The 19442-nt window shown below is 42.7% G+C and overlaps 1 protein-coding gene across 1 annotated transcript in view; it reads right to left on the bottom strand.

The window, feature by feature from the left end:
- mctp2a (multiple C2 domains, transmembrane 2a) overlaps window positions 1-19442 on the bottom strand; it is a 30860-nt gene that overhangs the window by 9080 nt on the left and 2338 nt on the right. Inside the window, 21 exon segments of the mRNA XM_034684830.1 lie at window positions 76-117; window positions 1204-1323; window positions 11119-11141; window positions 11144-11203; window positions 11206-11238; window positions 11523-11549; window positions 11552-11594; window positions 11712-11813; window positions 11932-11964; window positions 11966-12035; window positions 12119-12221; window positions 12317-12410; window positions 12520-12608; window positions 12611-12705; window positions 12811-12938; window positions 13624-13800; window positions 16140-16163; window positions 16286-16400; window positions 16503-16579; window positions 16675-16817; window positions 19210-19375. Of these exon segments, the coding sequence (XP_034540721.1) occupies window positions 76-117; window positions 1204-1323; window positions 11119-11141; window positions 11144-11203; window positions 11206-11238; window positions 11523-11549; window positions 11552-11594; window positions 11712-11813; window positions 11932-11964; window positions 11966-12035; window positions 12119-12221; window positions 12317-12410; window positions 12520-12608; window positions 12611-12705; window positions 12811-12938; window positions 13624-13800; window positions 16140-16163; window positions 16286-16400; window positions 16503-16579; window positions 16675-16817; window positions 19210-19375 (1764 nt within the window).

Genomic DNA, 19442 nt, shown 5'->3' with positions numbered 1-19442 from the left:
TTTTTTATGTACAGTAAACACCCAGACCAAGACATATTATCTGTTAAAATGTTTGAAAGACACAGGATAAAATACCTTTTCGTCTTCTTCTTCGTCGTCACCCATGCTCATGTTCACCTAAGAGAAAATAAAGGGTAGTGGGTGATTTCAAACGAACGGGACATGTGGGCACTGGAGCATTTTTAACAAACACCTAGTAATGAAATTTTCTTTGAGTACATTCACCCCTATTGGGAGAGGCTTGTTTCCATAGAGACTGCATCACAGTGGTGACCTCACACAAAAGGAGAGGTGAAAGAGGGCCTTCCTCACAAGAGCACTGTCACACCAAAGCAATCTCGTTTCTCCACAACATAAGCACACAGAAAAACAGAAAAGAGGGGGATAAAAAAAAAAAACACATTTAATTTGGATGCTGTTGCCTAGATCACTTTATATCAAGTCAGCCCTGACCCCAATGTGGTGCACGCTGTGACATTGCCTGGAAACAGAGTTGTGTCATTGCCGGCCAGAGGGTCACGGAGGGGTGGTAGAGTCTCCACACTGGATATGAGGGTGAGCTTGGGCTTTAACATTGCCCAGGGACAGCATCTTTGCCATAAGCCATAAACACAATCACCGGGGCTGGGTGTATTGCTTCAGGGAGGGGGTGTGAGTAGGCCAGGCCCCTGGCTGGCCGGTGAGAAGGCTTACAACACAGTGAAATTGGGGGGCAGTCGGAAGTGTGAACAACATTAACCTTCACAGACATGTGAAGGGCAAACAGAATTACCATAACAGTAGATGAAGAGGAGATAGTGGAGTGTTGTAAGGAGAATGATGGTCCTGCGTTTGCCAATGTGGTGATACTGTATAAACAGTCTAAAGACTATAAATACATTTACAGTGATTTCATTTAAGTGATCATACTGCTTTATTGGGCCAATGTAGAGAGTAGTTAAACCAGCTATAAAACATGAAGAAAACTGCTACATGGAGTGTGCAACAGCTCCTGTAATTTACAGCGTAAGTGCAAATGTAAGAGGTTTTAATTGACATGACTGTAAAAACTGCACTTTCCCCAAAATGTGCCCCAAAGGATTTCACTCTATCAGGGTCTGACCAGAGTTCGGTTAACATATATATTGAATTTGTACTGTAACAGCATGTGTCTACAGATGTATATGAATGAATACTGAAGTGTTCCGAGCCCTCATCACTCACCAGGTCCTGGTTGGAGCTGGCCTTGCCTGTTGTGAGATGGAAGTACTGCCAGCCAACAAGCAGAAGCAGGAACAGGGGCAGCATGAAGAGCTCGCAGTGCCACACCGTCACGAGGAAGATCTGAGGAGACAGGACATGACAGAATAATGCAAAACCCATCATACTATAGCAGGGACCCAGCTTTCAAATCTCTGTGTGCCTGCTCCCAAAACAAAATATATAATGGATTTAACCACATCCTAAATCTCATGAAAAGCCCTACAGACTGCAAATCCTCTGAGACTTACAGCCGATGGCAACAGATTTTACTCTTAGGGGTTTGAAAGTAATAGACATTCAGGGACAACTTTTAATATCTTCAAATCCTATTTATATACACCAATAACACTGCGCTGGCAGGGTGCCGTACTGCTGAACCGAAAGTATGACATGGATAGGCATGGTATGCTGTCTTTTAACTAGCACATCAAATCCTCTTAGATTCGGAGGCAGCAAGGCTTTCTGACGAGGCGCATATGGCAACCGGAGAAGCAGTTGCAACATTTACCCCCTCCATGGCGATGATACTGAGAAAAGCCAAGACCCCTGGTAGAAATAAGATGGATCACACTGAATGAGTAATCCCTCATAATTCTGTAAAGGAGTGGTGCTAAGCACGTTGCACAACACCCACTGCATTTCACAGCAGAGGACTAATTGGACGGCTGCATTTAAACCCATTTAGTGACAGCCTAATGAGTCTGTCTCCAACTGAAAGTATCAGGAATGTGTGAGGAGGATCACACCAGCAGGTTGACAGGGATGAAATAAAAATGTCCCCCCACAGCTCGTTGAATCTTTAAATCTATTATGGTGCAATTATGTGACAATACCCTCAACATATGGTTATACAGTAAATCTAATGTTTCCTCTCACTTGACTTTTTCTTTAATTAATGAATCACTTCCAACAGTTAGATTCATCCTACGTTCAATCACTATATATTTGTTGCAAAGTCCATTTAAAATAAATGGCAATGCTGAACCAACACAATGGTGGCACAGTGTAAGCTCAAAGAGCTGGAGGCTACTTTAAGTATGAACAATATGTTCGAGTTAAGCCTGAGACAGGATGTGAAGCACCGGGGCCTGAAGGCCTCAATAGCAGGCCTGTAAAACAGCAGACTGCTCCTGTCATAGCCACCATACAGAGTCCGTGCATGTAGCTCTGGGGGCCAGTCTACCTATTGCCACACCAGGCGTAGGTTCAAGCGGCCACCAGGGAAACGTGAACCATGAGTAATGCAGATAACACTTTGGCCCATTGCCCTAGGCTGCACCACCATCCTGTCTGTTATCCCTCAGTACAACCTGGGAGATCATATGTGAGCCAAAGCGTCATGCAGAACCACAGTGGGATGAGCAACAAAAGAGAAATGAACAATATGAGCAATATGTTTTTAGCTTTTTCATATCAGAGATAATCTGAATTACATATGCAGCAACAAACTAGAGCCAGTGGGGGATAAAAAAAAGTAAACAATGAATATGCATGATGTGCAGAGGTAGCTGCAGTACATCTCTTCACTGTTATGAATAACCTACGTCATGTGTTGTCACCTCAGTTCCCATGAGGGGATTCTACAGCGTCGCTACCCTCACCCCAGAGGAATTCAGCTGGCTGGTGGACAGGTAGCTTGTCATATTCCCAGTATTCTCATATAAAAGGGAAAAGAAAAGAGGGGAAAATGTGCCGGGAAACTGACATGAGCCCAGCAGGAATGTTGAACCTCCTTGCCCTCTCTGCAAAAGCTGCTACATTAACCACTAAAGTCTAATTGCTTGGTCTCTGTCTTCCTGTGCAAGTCAACAGAGGGAGCCAATTCATTTCCACCCAGGGAGCCGGCAGAGAGAATCTGTCACAGGTATTCATAATCGCCCACTAATGCAAATTTCTGCTCACCGCGTTCTGGCTCAGTGGACAAGATAAAAGCCTACAGAAATACAATGCCTTGTGTCTAAACTGAGTGCTTAAATGAGGGTATAAACCAAAACTGTCAGAAATATCCTCTCAATTCCTCCCTCATGGTATGTCAGCCCATGTGTTCAGGATTTACATGATTTTTTGAACACTAATAAAAAAAACGGTGGAGAGAAACATCTGGGAAAACCTCTCAGATTCCTTCAGTCAGGTGCACAGACTGAGACTTTGCCGTCAGATATGCTGCAGTAATGAGTAGAGGCAGTACTATACCTTCCCCCTGTCTTCTCACATTCTGCAGAGTTTCTTTAACATGGAGACAGAACTAATTCCCCGCTAAGTGGTTTATGTTTTATTAGCAAGCATCTGAGTGATTAAAGGACATGTTGGACAAAGTGCAACCTTTCAGGCTTAAGTGTAAATTTGTATAAAAAGAAAGAATAATCCACGTTTTAATTGCCACGTAAGACAGGCTCCATTTCAGTCTTAAGGGGCCGACTGCAGATTTTTTTCACTCCTCAACAAATTACTCATGACAAGTAAAACCTTGAACTTTGCAAACACGACAATGCTAATATGTTGCATGTGAGCTAAAACAGTAATTATTTAACTAAACGGGACATGGAGCAACAAACAAAAACAAGCGAGGGGAAAATTAATGATATACCTGAGCATTTAGGTTTACACACAGCAGAATTGGATAACGAACGACTTGTAATTGAACAAGTGTTTGTGTGTATGTCTTAGAGGAGTGTCCCTAATGTAGGAAACCTCCCTTGACAGACACCATTTAGCTGAAAAATGTCTGTATGATTATGCACAGGGTGCCTAGGGAGGAAAAAAAAGAATGAATTAATAAAACTATTAGCACACGGTGGAGTAGATGATGGAGATGCACTCTCCTTAGCCACCTGTAAGCGCTTGGAGAAGGGGGCAACCCCGTGCAGAGCAATTCTGTCAGCAGGGTTAAGAACAGCCTGACAGATTTGTTTTATAGTGCCATTAATATGATTCCACTAAATGCATTCTGCGCCTTCTCATGCAGATCCCCTGGCCAGCAGAATCCAGCACCTAATAATAAAGCACTCAGCGATTAAAAGTGTGAATAAAATAACTTAAAGCTGAGCAAGCATGGCAGCTCCCACCACCCACACTCTCCCAGGAGAGGGAGAAGGGATCGTAGCAGGAACAAAGGGACAAAGACACCCTCTGTAAGAGTTTCTACCATCCTGTAAATTGATTAACAGAGGAGGTGGTGGCCCAGTCTACCAACCCAAACTACTGATTGGCAGACATGGCACTAGACGGCAAGACTGCCAAATGCTCTCCTTGCACCACTACATTCACCAACCGGCTATAAATATAGGTACCACATCAGCATAACACACATAAAACAGTTGGTGAGACAAATTAATGTGATGTTGCAGCACACAAGGTCAAATGATATCATCACTGTTACATGTATAAAACAGCAAGCTAAAGAGATCCTTCCTACTACTTGTGAAGGTGGTAAATTTCTAGAAAAAAAATACCCGTATTGTTGAGACTATATACCATTAAAAAACACACATAAGATTTAATCTTGGCTCCATCTTCACTTCTCTATTCAGTTGCACTCCACTTGGAAAGCTAAACAAAGCGAGAAGAGCGCCAGCCAGCATTATGAGGGTCAGTCATGGGGGCCGTGGATGGATGCCAGATTACGTACACTGAAAGAGTTTAACAAGACTGACTATAGGCTACAGGGTCTGTGCTTCTGAGCGAGTGTCTTTATCATACTGTTTGTGAAATGACAAAGGACAGATTCTGCAGCTTTTAATAAGTGCAAGTATGGTAATAAACAAATATTGAGCAAATCAATTTAAAATATTCTTTCTCCGCATGAATGATCTCTACAATGATAGAGTATGAGTTTTTCTGGTTGAAATCAAGGGCAGTAAAATTAATCTACAATATGTCCGCAATTTAAATAGACTAATAATGAATCAAAGGCACAAGTAGCAGCTCAGCTCATGCAGGTCTTTTTTTCCTCTGGTCTGGCTGAGGGCTTATGTAGGGGACAGGAGCGGCAGGCTTTAAAGTAGCTGTAAATGCAGAGCAATGAGACATGTAATTTGTGTTGAGCTTGGGCCAGTGTGGGGACAGGCTTTCAGGGGGTGTCGGAGGCAGAGGAAGAACAGATAAGATTTCTCTTCAGGGCAGGTAGAGTGTGTGGGCAGCTATGGTGCTCTGAGCGAATGCTGAATAAATATTTCACATATGCTCAGCTCAAGTCTTATCGACTGGGGAGAGACGGAAAGAGAGACAGAGAGAGAGAAGAGGGGAAAGATAGAGAACGCCTATTGAGAGCAATGAAACGGGGAATCTAGTGTCCCTCTTCAGCAGAAAACTGTTGGAACAGTTTTGGAGTGTGAAGCAAATTGTACTTAAATTTCGAAATAAAGATACAGTAACATTGATATACTGCTTTAGTTATTCAGTAGCATGGTTCATGGGTTATCATGAAATTATTATTATTATTATTAATTTATTTTATTCCATCTTAATAAAAAACAAGAGTTAACATTTTAGAAATAAACCCTGAGCTATAACCTTATAAATACATTCCCTGGATAAAGTAAATATTAAAAAATACTGTAAAATACTGCTTTAAAGTCTTATTCCAGTAAGTGTTATTTTGACAGATATTAACATCAACACAAGGTGTGTCTAAGAAAAATCAAAAGTATTTGCTTGTGAGGATATTTTCACAGTCCGGTGCAATAGTTATGGAAGCTTACAGCAGTGAGGGAAAGCAACCGTGCGGAGCAAAGCATTAGCATTTGCTCACAAGACCAGCCCTGGCCGTTGTCTCCCCAACTGTCTGACACATGCCAGGGCCAGAGTAGCACCAGTATGAGGCTGCAGCGGGGCAGTCAGCGGGGGCCCCGTGGTGCCTGTCAGTGGTGGCTGCACTGACCCCGCACTCCGGCACTGGCCACTAGTGTTTAATCCGTGTCGGGAGCGTTAACACTGAGCGACCTCCTGGGTGACAGATCTGCCATGCGAGCCTTTTCCCCTGAGGAGGTGGGGAAGGAGTGGCACGGACTCTCTCTCCCTGTCAGCTCAGCTCACACACACGTTAACGCGCAAGGGGCCAAGACCGGCCCCGGAACAGCCATGCACAAGGGCGGACAGGTCGTTGCCTCAGCTGCCTGGGGAGAGGTGTCCTCTGTGACTGGGAAGGTGGCAAGTATGTTAAAGGCAGTTATTATGATATGGTGCACACAATGGGGTTAAACACTGAGCATACTTCATCTAAGCTGAAACAGCCAAGAGTTAAGCATCAGCACAATTACAGGCACAATAGATGCACAAATAAAACCTCTGATTCCGAGGCAACACATTTATTTAGTGAGCTATTATGAATCTGGAGACACTCCACTTGTTTGTACTTGAAAGTTACTTCATGTTGTTTGATAATACTTACTAATAGGGAATGTGATACACTTAATTTGAATCAAATGTGCTTTCAAAACTGGAATCCATGTCCTAAAACAAGTGAAAATGAGAACACTTTCACAGCTCTAATGAAGTGAATATTAGCAGAGAAAGCTTGTTAATCCCACTAATAAGGGGACGTGTTTCAAGGTTACACACAGCAACAGCCCAAGAGCTGTCAACTGACACACAGTCAATCAGGGCAGCTAAATAATAACGCTGTGTTAAATCAGGAGGCGATGCTGAGCAGTCTGCAAGTAGTCATAGCCTATCATTTAATAATTAATAGATCTCAGACCCAATCAGATGAACACGCACACAGCTATCACTGCCATCTTTTTATTTTTCCTACTTGACACATTCCCACTGCAGTCTGTGAAAACTCCCACAGCCAGGGGGATGGAGAGTGTAACCCCCATGGGACTGAAGAAACCCATTCCTTTAAGGCCTCTAACTTTTTCCAAGGGAGACAAAACAGATGCAGGGAAGAATCAAGGAGAGAACTCACAGGCATGCACAGTCCCCTCGCAAAAAGCTCGGACACACTGCACCGCAGTAAACCCACAAACAGGCACTTCTAAGACTCACAAAGGATCTCATTTTCAGGGAAGTGTTAACAAGAACAATTATGACAAGTCTGATTACGGCTTTGATCTCAGCCAGGCTGGTGTTCTGGTTAATGGCCCGACTGCTGTGGCTCAGCACAGGTGGTCTCCAGAGACCTCTGGAGCCAGATCTGACCCTGTCCTGCCCTCCTCTGGGCAGACGATGATTCTATCATCCCCCCCAAAAAGTGCCCGCTGCAGCTGCCAAGTGTGTTTACAGCTGCACCGCATCAAACATTCATCAAATGACATCTTTACAGTGTGTGATGTGAGGCAATCAGCATTTCACAGGCTGTCAAATGATGTCTAAAGTGGTTGCTACCTGGCAGTGTCAAAAAGAAAATGGTTCAAATACTCACAAAAGGTATACAGGCTTCTTTCTAGTCTAACTCCTGACAGATGAGGTACCTCATATGTTAAAATATTAATTCTACTTAAATACTTAAAGCAGTCTAATGACAGCAAAGCTCAAAATCAGCTTTCAAGTGTAAATGATCTTTTTTTTTCTTCTTTTTTTTTACTTTCATCCATTTCATCTAAATCAAAATTGTTCCCAACTTTAAACTTCTGAAGCCGATTAATTTGGCTGGCTAATTCATGCTCATTTAGCTTTTTTCCCTTCCTTTTTTTTCGTGGGGGAAACTTGTGTCTCTTAGTCTTACGCACAGAATGGAGGATTTCACTCCAAGTTGTTCCCACAAATGGCTCCTGTTGGGAAAAGAAACTGATCTCCACAGCCCCTCCAAGCATGTTTCCAGCAGTGCTGTAGCGCCATCTACAGGCATTACTCTTGTGTGCAGCAAAGAACTCTGGGTGACCCCTCTGCAGTCAATGCTGATGTATAGCACATTCATCTCGCTCAGTGTTAGTGAAAAGCACATCTAAAGGCGGTTATTTTATGAAGATTTTCGCTGTCACATTTCCTCTTTCTCTGAGAAAAGAACATGCTGTTGTCAAACCCTTGAAAAGAGCAGATCCCAGGCTCATTACTGAAGCATAAACAAGAAGAGGGGGAAAAAATCTAAATTTCTTGTTTGGATTTCCGTTCACTGATGAAAATGTTTATGAACATTTGCCAGAACTTTGTATGAACGCGTGAGAAAGAGTTTTCTTTTTCTTGTTACCTAATTAAAGAGCGTCTATTTTAAAACTGCCTCACATTGGTTGAAAATTGAAGGGAACTTCAAACAGTATGGCCTCTGCAGATGAGATTGCACAATCAAAACAGGTAATCTCCTGCACCTGAAAAAAAATGACAGTACTGCAACTATTTCCATTCTCTGCAGGGTGTCCTCTCAAACTATAACACCCAGTAGCAGCTGAAAACCAAATAAACCATCAAACTATAAATGCTAATTTTAAATGTTCCTCCATGTGAACTTTCTGATTGCCACTCATGACGGAAAAGTTATCTTGATTTGAACAAAGAAAACTTCTCCTTGGAAAAAAAAAGGAAAACTCAGTGTTTATTTTTTTTGCTCGGTTGGTTAACGTGAACCTGAGCGGTGATCCCTCGTGCAAAATTTGAATACCTTATACACCACACACCAACAATCACTTCATAATGCATACATGAATCTACATAAACAGGATACAAATGTAGACTGCATGCTGCGTGGAGGTCAGAAAATTGGCCTGTGGGACTGAGTGATATAATGGCTGTGTATTCCTGGTAAAGCACTACACGAGCGTCCTGCAGTCCCAGAAGAAACCACAGCAGCGGTAATGCATTACAGGATGTATATGGTGTAAAAGGGTAGGACTGGTCTGCCTGCTTGATAAATAATGTATTGTAATGTATATTAAAGCGAGACCCACAACTGCAGCGTTTCCTACCGGCATACCCTGAGAAGCCCTGCGCTGCCTGCCACTGTGGAAAAGAGCAGGCACTAGTGGTATAATTATGCACATCTGAGAGGCAAGCAGAGGCCATCTGTCAATGTCTGAATCAGTTACCTTATTACCACTGCCTAAAGATATAAAGATAGGAGTGGGAGCTGCTTTCATTAAGGCACATGGTGGCATGCTGCTTTAGACATCTCCAAACACTAACTTAATTGCAAATGATGACTTGGAGGAGGAGGAGTGGTTGCACTGTGGCTCGCCTTGGAGTGGGCAGGGGCACAAGTGTAGATGGTGGCAAGGCACTCGGCTTGTAATGACAGTCAGCGGAGACCCTGTTGTTGCCCTTGTTGACTGTCAAACAGAAGCGTAAGTTCAAAGTTTTCCCTGTTACTATCAATTACATGTAATATACACATGTGATTTGCATGTTTTACTGCTTGTTACTTATTGAGGGTATAATGATTCATTGAAAAAAAGAACTTTCACTTGTTGAACTCAGTCTGCTGATGAGTGGGTGCTAAATATACTGAACGGCAGAGGATTCTCTCTGTTTGGGCAATTCTCACCATGCACCTTTTGACACTTAGACTGTTTGAAGCACACCTCCTCCCAGACGAAAGCTCGGCTCTGACTACTCTGTTATTGTCTGCTTTTAAAAATAAATCAAGCCAACCAACGTTCAGGTGTTTTCAGGAGTCTGAAAATGGAGAAGTGTGTTTCAAATAAAAAGGACAAAGCAGCTGCAGTGAATGTCACAGGAATTACCATCCTCACTGTCAGGGAGCTCGATGACACACAACTGGCAAAAATAAGATCGGGAAGCAGTACGCTGTGGTTACAAGTGTCGGCACGATGAAACTACTGAGTGTGTGTCTTTTCTCTCATTTTAAGGTCTCTATTTGTGTGCCAAACCTAAACTCCTAAACAGCAGGTGGAGTAGAAGTGGAAATGAAAGATTAGAGTGTGCCACCACACACCCCCATCGCCTGCAGAGGATCTAATTATAGGTGGAGGAAGATGGTCCCATCCTGCTGACCTGTCACCTGTCAGCCTGCCTATCCTCCCGCTCTCCTGCCCGTAAACCTGCCTCCAAGTCTCCCGCTATCTGCCTTCTTCGAAGACCGCACTCTAACCAAACTGTCGTCCTCTTTCTGTGCTCTAACTTTCTTTCCCAGATAGTAGCCTCCCTCCCACTCTATCCTTATACAATCGCCTGCATTGTTCTCTGTCTTCCTGTCTGTGTGTCTGCCTGCCTGTCTGTCTGTTCTAAAGGCTGTGATACATTGAGCCCGGCCATTGCCTGGAGGGATTTGCACCTCAGGATCAGTGAGAAGGGCTTATAGAATACACCAGGTATGAATTGCATGTCACTCCGAGACAGAGCAGACAGAAGAAAGGCGGCGAAAGGAGAATTCTTCACACACCCTGTCTGTGACCGCTTCCTCACCCTGACACGGCACTGGCAGGGCTCTCATGGCAAGTGTACACTCTTAATCATGACATTACATGTGCTGTACTGAGGGGGATTCACAGGGTGATTTAAGATTATTTAAGCTTAGGACCTTAGATCACATACCCTCATTAAAAACAGCTAAACATAGACATTTAAACAAGGTTCAAATCTCAGAGGAAGACTGTCACTTCTCCACCCAAGGAAGCTGAGACTGTGATCCTTCTTACACTGTCCCCCGGGTCAGGAGGCTTTGCGAAGAAGTCAGACATACAAACGCCCAAACCCCACCCCTTCAAATACACTCTAATGTCATCAGAACTGAAGGAAAGCCAAGTGGGGTTTGATTTAAAGGATAAAGCACATCCATCACATCACGTATGGGATAAAGACAGAAGGCAGCCATTGTTTTCATGGGAAAAAGACGAGCAGAGAGAAAACGGCTAAACCGGAGATTTTCCTGAACATCTAATTCTCATAAAATGAAAGAGTTAAAACAGGGCTGCAGTGAAATGGGACAAAACTTGTTCGCCCCAAGGCTTAAAGAGAGTTCATTAACGTGAGGCAATGACTTACCAGAAAGGCTATTAGACTCCGTGCGTGCTCTCCCATTGAAAACAGCTTTTAATGTACTGTAACGTGTACAGAACTGCTGTGCTGATTTTCGAACCCGATATATATTCCGGGCAAGAACCTAATGGGAAATAATTTGAACAAAGCACTGGTAAGTATCATTTGATACTGGACATAATGTTTATGACTTTGCAATGAGGTTGAAGGAGCTGAAAATCCCTTACTCGCTATTTGTGGAATTAAATGTTTACAGCCAATTAAAGTAATTAGTTGACTATGTCCGATCCAAACTATGACCATGTGTGGCTTTGTTGTGGCTACTTTATTACTGGATGTGAGAGGGACATACTGGCATGCTTTTTTTGTTCCATCTGCTAAATTCTGCAAAAATGTCAATAACGATAACCTTTTGGAGAACTTCGCGTTTTCATCGTTAATTTCGACTCCTTCGGTTGGAAGGTTTTGATGCCAGCTCTGACCTGAGACAAATGAAAAAAAATCAATACTGCACATTAATTGATTTTTTTACATTTCAGTACATGATGTAAAACATAGTCACGCTTTCAAAATGCTTGAACATTATAGTTAGTTCTTACTTTGTTATAAATTACATCCAGAATCAGTGTGATAGTTCCTTTTGATACACTTCCCAAGTTTTCTTTCTTCAAGAACAGACAGATCTCCTGCCCATTCTGGACCTTTTAGAATTAAGAAAAAAGGATATGTAAGACAAAAAAAATGTTACACAAATAAAATCTTCATCTTCGCACAGAAAACATTTAAAAGGCTGTAAAAGAAGCTTAAAAAGAAACTTACTGTCAGTAATGGAATCACCACTTTCCCCAAAAAAGTTTGGGGCCTTGTCCCCATTTTCATCAAGGACAGTTAACTCTACCACATCATGGATATCTTTGATTGGACTGTAATGCAAGAGTAAAGGGAAACACATTATTCACAACAAATAAAGAAGAATATTTATATTTTTTTCAGATGTCTTTCTTACAATGTAAAGGCCTTGTGCCACTCTGGATTGAGGGTCTTGTAGAGGGTGTGAGTTTGAAGTTTGCCATTCCCAAGTTCAACTACACATAGGGGGTTACTTTTTCCTGAAAGTCAAACAAGAGAGGTAAAGTTTTGTGCAAAGAAAAATCCATGAATATGAAAATGGAAAACAGAGAAGCAGATTGTTGGTATGGATTACCATTGAGTTCTGTTGCAGGAAGATCATTTGCCTTAATAACCTTAACCTGAAGGAAGCCAACCTCCCCCACTTTCTTGTGTGAATTCTTTAAGGTCCTAAAAAAAAACAACAGATGTTAGAAACATTTTATTCAAAGCAGATTTTCTAAATACAGTTAACTGATAGCTATGAAACAAAAATAGCATACAACAAAAAGAACGTACAAATCTATCCTCCACTGTGCCTCGCTCATCAGGATTCTCAAGCCTAGCTGTTTCAATGTCAGAGATTGAGACTCCCCAGCAGGGTCTAGGGCGACCAGAAACACCAGCCTGCCCTTTCCAGGGTCCAGCACATGAGTGTAGAGCTGTCTCTCATTAAGTGGAAGTCTCGATAGGTCAATCTCAAACCTGAGACACAAAAGGAAATAGGTCCATTGAAACACATAAGGCCAAACTAGTTCTGTGAAGGAGCCAATATGAGCAAAATTAACACTATCCACCAGGAATACTCACATCCCCCATGATTCCTCGCCCTTCCTCCCTCTTTTTGAAAACACCTCCACCTGCAGAAGTTCCTTGTCTTCATACTGATTGAAGTCAAACTGCTCTCTCCACTGGGGATTGGCCTGAATGCAAAGGTTCTGAGGGCAGCAAAGACACTGATCAGCACATACAGTAATTGTGGAAACACACACTTTGATGCAATGTCAGGTTTAATGCATTATCAGACGAAGCAGCTCCTGCATGACAGGTGGATTAAGTCTTCTTTTAGTCCAACCAGAACGAAGTAGCAGAGGAGGAAAGAGAGCTGTGTTGAGCTTGTGTGTCCTTTATTTGTGTGTGCTTGTATGTGTACACCTCAGTAGCCACTCTGGGATTGTAAACACTGACAGCTTCCAATTAGAATCAGCTTTGTCCAACAAACAAACAAGCGGAGAGGAAAGCAGAAAGGTTTACAAAGAAATAACACGACAACACAAGACAAGCGCACCACAGAATCATCAGGGGGGAGGCCAACAAGTACAGGTAGATGAACAGGGCATGCTGGGTATGCAAATGAAAGCAATGAAGCCAGCGCCTGAAGCACAGGGAGAAGTGAGTGGCAGACTTGCCCAGTCTAATGAGCTGCCTCTGCCATGGCCCAGTGAGCCAAGGTGGAGGTGAGTCACTGACAGGCACCTGCTGAGAGAGAGAAGCGGGGAAGTAAGAGATAGGCGCTGGGAAGAAGACTTGAAGTATAAAGAGAAGACTTTAAAAGACACAGGAGCATGAGAAACGGGGGGAGTGTAGAATGGGAGGGGGGAAGACTCTTGGAAACAGTCCAACCTTGCTCTTGTACTTCTGATCACCCAGGCGAAAGCGGACGTAAACGTCCCCGTTGCCATGTTGTGGTATGTCCTGTCCCTCCACTAAGGTGATTCCAAGCCCCCCAGTCCACATCTGATTTTTCAGCTGGTTCTTCTGCGTTTCAACAGGTCGCTGGGCTGCAGTGCCCTGGTTCTGCTGCAGGGTAAAGACACACACAGACAGTTTTTTTTTTTTTATGCACCCATGTGTAAGAGAGCCCTGTGCACTCCCCTCTGTTTGCCTGCTCCTGCCCTCAGCCTGGCACCTCATCATGGTCACAGAGTGCATTAAACTAGGACAAAGGTTTACACTATACAGCACATCTCTGTTGGAACACATTAGCACATCTCTACTGACAGGCAAGCCACACCACGGAGGCTCCTGGAGAGAGAGGAAGAGAGGGACGTCAGCAAGCAGCCAGATGTCCCTGGCTGTGACAGTCCCACTCATCACTGGCTCACAGACTGAGTGTGGGGAGGCAGGACACTTGGCATACTGCACCAGAGACAGCAGGCAGCAGTGAGTAATGATGCAAACCACACAGCTCTCTCATCAGCAAATTATGCATACATGCAGTATGTATGGCCAGCAACAGAGTTTGCTGCATGTTGGCAAAATTGTCTAAATTCAAGTTAACTACCTAAATAAATAAATAAATGTAAGAAACCAAAACTGTGAAACTTCAAAAAGATGTTCTGAATTGGAGAACTTTTTGGAAATCAAGGACAAGCCCGGCAAATAATCCACCTCTCCTGCCGTGTGTCACAGAGGGAGTGCGAAGAGGGGCCTTGATATGTTTCCATGTTAGAGTTCCCGTGAGGCCATGCGGTGATAGGCCAGGGCTGTAAAAACAAACAGCAGAGAGGTTGTGTAGGGCTGACTGTAATTAAAGAGCAGGACCGTAATCTGCTCTAGCCTCTTTGATTGCCCAGCTCCTTCGACTGCCCCAGCGACGCTGCTTCAAACAGCCCTGCTACAACTCCCCTGCCACTCCGGCCCCTCCTCTTCACTACAGGGTCACAACCCACATTGCCACCCAATCCGGAGGGGATCAAAGCACATCTCAGGGACCTGAATTAACATGGAATACCACAGGCGCAGCCCTATAAATATCAGCCCCCTTCAAAAGAAGAGGAACAGAGGGAGTGGAGGAGCGATATAAAACAGGCCTCAGCCAAGTCATCCCAAGTGTTTATCTTGGACACATTTCTATCTCAGCGGCCAATAAAACAATTCCACTTAACTGTAAGTGGCCCCTAAAGAGAATCTATTCCTGGTCCTAAAAGGGCTGTGCGATTGCTTCCATATGGTGGGACAGCATGGGGACAAGCACGATGAGCTCAGACCCGGGTCCATTTGGCTGGTACCTCAGCACTGTCCATCCACAGCTGTGATATTACATCCTAACATCTGGGTTATTGCCCGCTATGCCTGGGAATTATCAGCGTTGCAGATCTTAGGCATCCCGCACTGGCAACATGCCTCGAACAGCAAAGCCCCCCTCCCGCTTCTCCCATACACCCCCTCCTGTTTGAAACACTATCACACAGCAGAGTTTTTACTTAGGCACTTGCCATTCCCTGTCTCTGTGGTGGTAACACAGAGGGAGAAAACGATGTTCAGAAAGAGGGGGAGTGGAGCTGTAAGAGCTGGGTATTCAGCACTTCCAGGATAGGTGTTAAATGCAATAAGATATTGTACGTTTGTCAAAAATGAAACAGGGAAAAAAATGGCATTGTTACGTTGTTAAATTAGCACTGTGATTTAGGCAGCAGAACATTGTGAAGAGTCCCATCACACATTTCTGTCTCCCTTTGAGTATCTTTAACCATCTGTAGTGGATAACCTACAATGTGTATGAAAATGGCTTCATTCCTTTGTCATCTAATTTCAAATTGAGATGGTCTCCTGGACCATCAAGAGACTGAACAGTGGCAGATGTAGTGACTACATAGGTGTGAATATAAACCCACTCGCTGCAGTGCGAGTCCCAAACAGCAACCCTCCTATTTCACTCTGAATCTAATTACAGCTGCAATATACTGAAAACCACTTGAGAAGAGATAGAACTTTGTTTACAAAAAAAACAACAACACTGCTCTATAATACTCATCTAAAGGCTCTTTCATGACAATGTATTCAGTCAATATTATTATTTTGGGTTTTTGATCAGAATGTAATACCGTGAGGTAGTTTTTTTTTTCCACAGCAAATGATACCAATGAAAATGATATGCATTACAAAAAAGGTTTAGTATAAAACCACAAAAGAAACAGGCTGTGCTGAAACCAAGGTTACACACAAAAGCCTGCATCCTGAGCATACACCTCATTCTTTGTTGCTTCATAGTACAGTGAGCTACTGCCCCCTAGTGCTCAGGATTGATGCAAATGTGAGCACTACCATGTAAAAGCTAAATTCAGCAATACTAATGGCCTTCAGGGAACAATTCTTAAATTCAACTTGAGAAATTATTGAAATATAATAATCCATACCTTGTTCTTCCTCGGTGGCCATCTCTACGACAAAAAAAAAAAACCAAGTAAATTAGTACAAACTGTTCAAGACAGGCTTGAAAGAAACAGAGAAAACTTCAACAAATCAACAATTTTTCTCATATGAAGACAAGAAATAATCTTACAGGGCTTCTTTTGATGGTGGCATCTCTAAACATCAGGCAGACATCAACCATAACTACTCCCATGTCATCTTCTTTACTTTTTGGATCGTCAAGATGAAGCTCCATTTCATAGGTTCTGTGAAGAGGTTGAAAAAAGCAAGGGGGAATGAAAGTGACAACTTCTGGACAATTTCTGAAGGATGATGTGTTCTTTAAATCATTCTTAAAAGTTGCTTACTTGTACAATTCAAGCTGCTTTAGAGGAACAGTGCTGGAACCCATGAACTCATCCGCTGTCCGATTTTTATCATACACCTGCAACATTATGACAAACAAGACTGAGATTATAAACAGAAGTTTTGTGCTCTGCTATGAGACCATTGCACTTCTGCTCAAGCAACAATGCCTACCCGGACATCCACAATATGCTCTCTGTCGCGAAGAGGATAGCTGAAGGACTCATTCCACCGTGGATTTAGGTTTTTATAAACCACTTTGCTTTTATAAAGCTGCTTTCCCTCAAGTTTGAACTTCACATAAGGATCACTGCTACCTAAATGGAATAGAAAAAGAGCAATCAGACACATAATGTTGTGCCACACAAGTGGTCATTACCTCAAGTGTTATGTGAATGTTCAACCACAGTATAGAAACAGTGTTTTCATGGAAATCCATGGTGCAAGATAAATATTTAATGCAAACTTCTTGTTAAACATATTGCAATTTTAAAAAGATAAAGTTTGTATGAAACAACACACACATTTACACACACACACACACACACCCTACACGCCCTTCCCCCATGGTGATGGTGTGAGAGACTGGAATATGAAAGGAGGAGGTGCACCCCACACATGGCAAAACAGAGGGATGTAGCTGTTTAATTGTGAAAGAGTGGAAACACTCGCCAGCATGAGGCAACCAGAAAACCAAAATTGAGAAGCAACCAGTGTTAATCTCCCAAGCCTGTTAAGAAAGTCTGTCTGTGAGTAGAGTGGGGGTATGGGACTTCTTTGTTTCTGCAATTGCATGCAGATTGGCCAAAAAATGAAAGCCAGTCCCATGCCTTCATTTGTATAGGGGAATAAAGGGGTGCTTGAGAGAGCCTGCAGGGAGGCTTGAATCACATGACAAAGGCCCTGTGGGGATGGGCTGTCAGGCCTGTCAGCTCCCCACTCCAAATGAACATCTCGCAAAGGCAGGCAGGACCCACAGCAGCTCCACCCTGCCAGCCTGTGACAGGGAAACCTCCAGGCAACTTGACAGGAGGAGAATGTGGCAGCTAGCAAGGAGAAAAGCTCTGGCATGACTGAGAACGGTGACGATGGAAATTAATGGGAAAAAAAGGCGAGAACAAAAACCAAGGAGTGGGGGCTGGTGGCGTGGGTCCTTTTTAGAATATGTAATGACAATGTATGCTATTGGTGAGCCTTTGGCACAGGGTTGATTGTTGGGCAAACAGCGGAAAGACAGGGGGCGTGTGGGGATTTCATCATCGCGGTGCCATCTTGTCAAGGAAAGTAAGGTCTCAACTAGCAGGGAGTAGGGCACTGGGCTTTGGGGGGGCTCTGGCCACCAGGCAGGAAAAAAGGATCATTCAAAGGAGAAAGTGTTTTTACTGTAAAGTGATTCCCCAAAGATGCAGGAGCTACAGAGAAGGCAAGATAATAGATGGAACAGCAGTATCTCGCCAAAAGTTGAATTTTCAAGTACATAAAGCTTATGTAACTTTGAAATACTGTCATGTATATGTTTTAAACTAGGAATTAAATCTATCAGCCCAAAAATTAGAAAAATAAAAAACTCTAGGTTGTTATAAATACATTATTTTCAATATTTTCAAAATAAAATTCGAATAATTTCCAAATATTTTTCAGTAAGTACAGTTAATGAGACCACACATGGGTTTCTCAAATGTTGTAGTTCCATTTGAGGCCACCTGATGTCACTGTTTTCCTATAGATTACTCATTGACACTGATATCTCTTCTAACTTTCACAAATCAATATCATTCTCCAAGGGTAATCAATTCTTAAAGATCATCAAAATCTAAATTTTTTAAATGTGTAAATATCCAGACTATGATAACTCAACTTCAGGCTTGTATGAGATAGTACAATTCATTATTGCATATAAATACAGGTGGCTGGAGGATTACTGCAGGCCAGACCAGGAGAATATTGAAAAAATAATTTTAAACAAAAAGCTGAAAAACGTCAGCAAAAACAGATAAATAAATAAAAAATAAAAATCACATGATAACGTTTTGGGGTGACCAATAACAACTCTATCTTATGAAACCTCTGAGCCATAAGCTTTATTACTAAAGTTGGTAGATTGAACTTCCATTGCATCTGGCATACTATTTCAAAATCAGTTGTTAACCAAGTTATATAACCCGTGGTTTCATGTACAGATTGTGTGTTCTTTTTAATTAGTACTCATTGCTTGATGCCAGTCTGTCTTTTGTCATACTGGTCTGACTGCATTCTGCTGTAGTGTTTTTTTTTCTATGTACAAACGGCACTTGACAAGAGACGTCATGCATACAAGTAAACAGAGGCATTAACTGAACACAGCCCATCTTGCCTTTATACACAATAGCACATTTCCCATTCACTACTTTCATCTGTCTGATTGGTTCATAAGCATAGTGAGCTTAAGGAGATGTATAGGCATTGTATGTACATGCAGTGTTTCATCAAAGGCTCAATCTTAAGCAACCACTCAAGGAACTGCATTCTTTAACAAGAAATTTGATATATCTCTTGATCTGTACTGATCCATCCAAGAATGTCTCAAAACTCTGCACAGTAAAGAGAGGAGTTTAATGTTAGCTTGTACAGTGTGTAATCAACCAATTAAGATCTAAGTCTGACCAAAACTTTGTCTCACAGGCCATTAAAGGCCAGGACCAACAGACAAACTATAGGTTGTTAACCTACCAGATCGCTTGTCTCTGATGACTAGGTTCTTCCCTTGCTTTAGGTTGATGTTCAGAAGATACCTCTGGCATGGGCCGGGCGTTTGAGCTTCAGGCCCTGCTGGCACAGAGGTTTCCAAGGGATCTTGCAGATTTTCCTCAAAGAAATCACAAGGCTCACTGCACATCTAAATGAGAAAAAGGTTGCAATGATTACTCGGTAACGTCATGATGCAATTATTTAGTCAAGTACAA

The sequence above is a fragment of the Notolabrus celidotus genome, chromosome 6 (assembly GCF_009762535.1).
Source record: "Notolabrus celidotus isolate fNotCel1 chromosome 6, fNotCel1.pri, whole genome shotgun sequence".
Lineage (NCBI taxonomy): Eukaryota > Metazoa > Chordata > Actinopteri > Labriformes > Labridae > Notolabrus > Notolabrus celidotus.
Note: the sequence above shows the minus strand (reverse complement) of the source record. Positions and strands in the feature narration are given on the sequence as shown.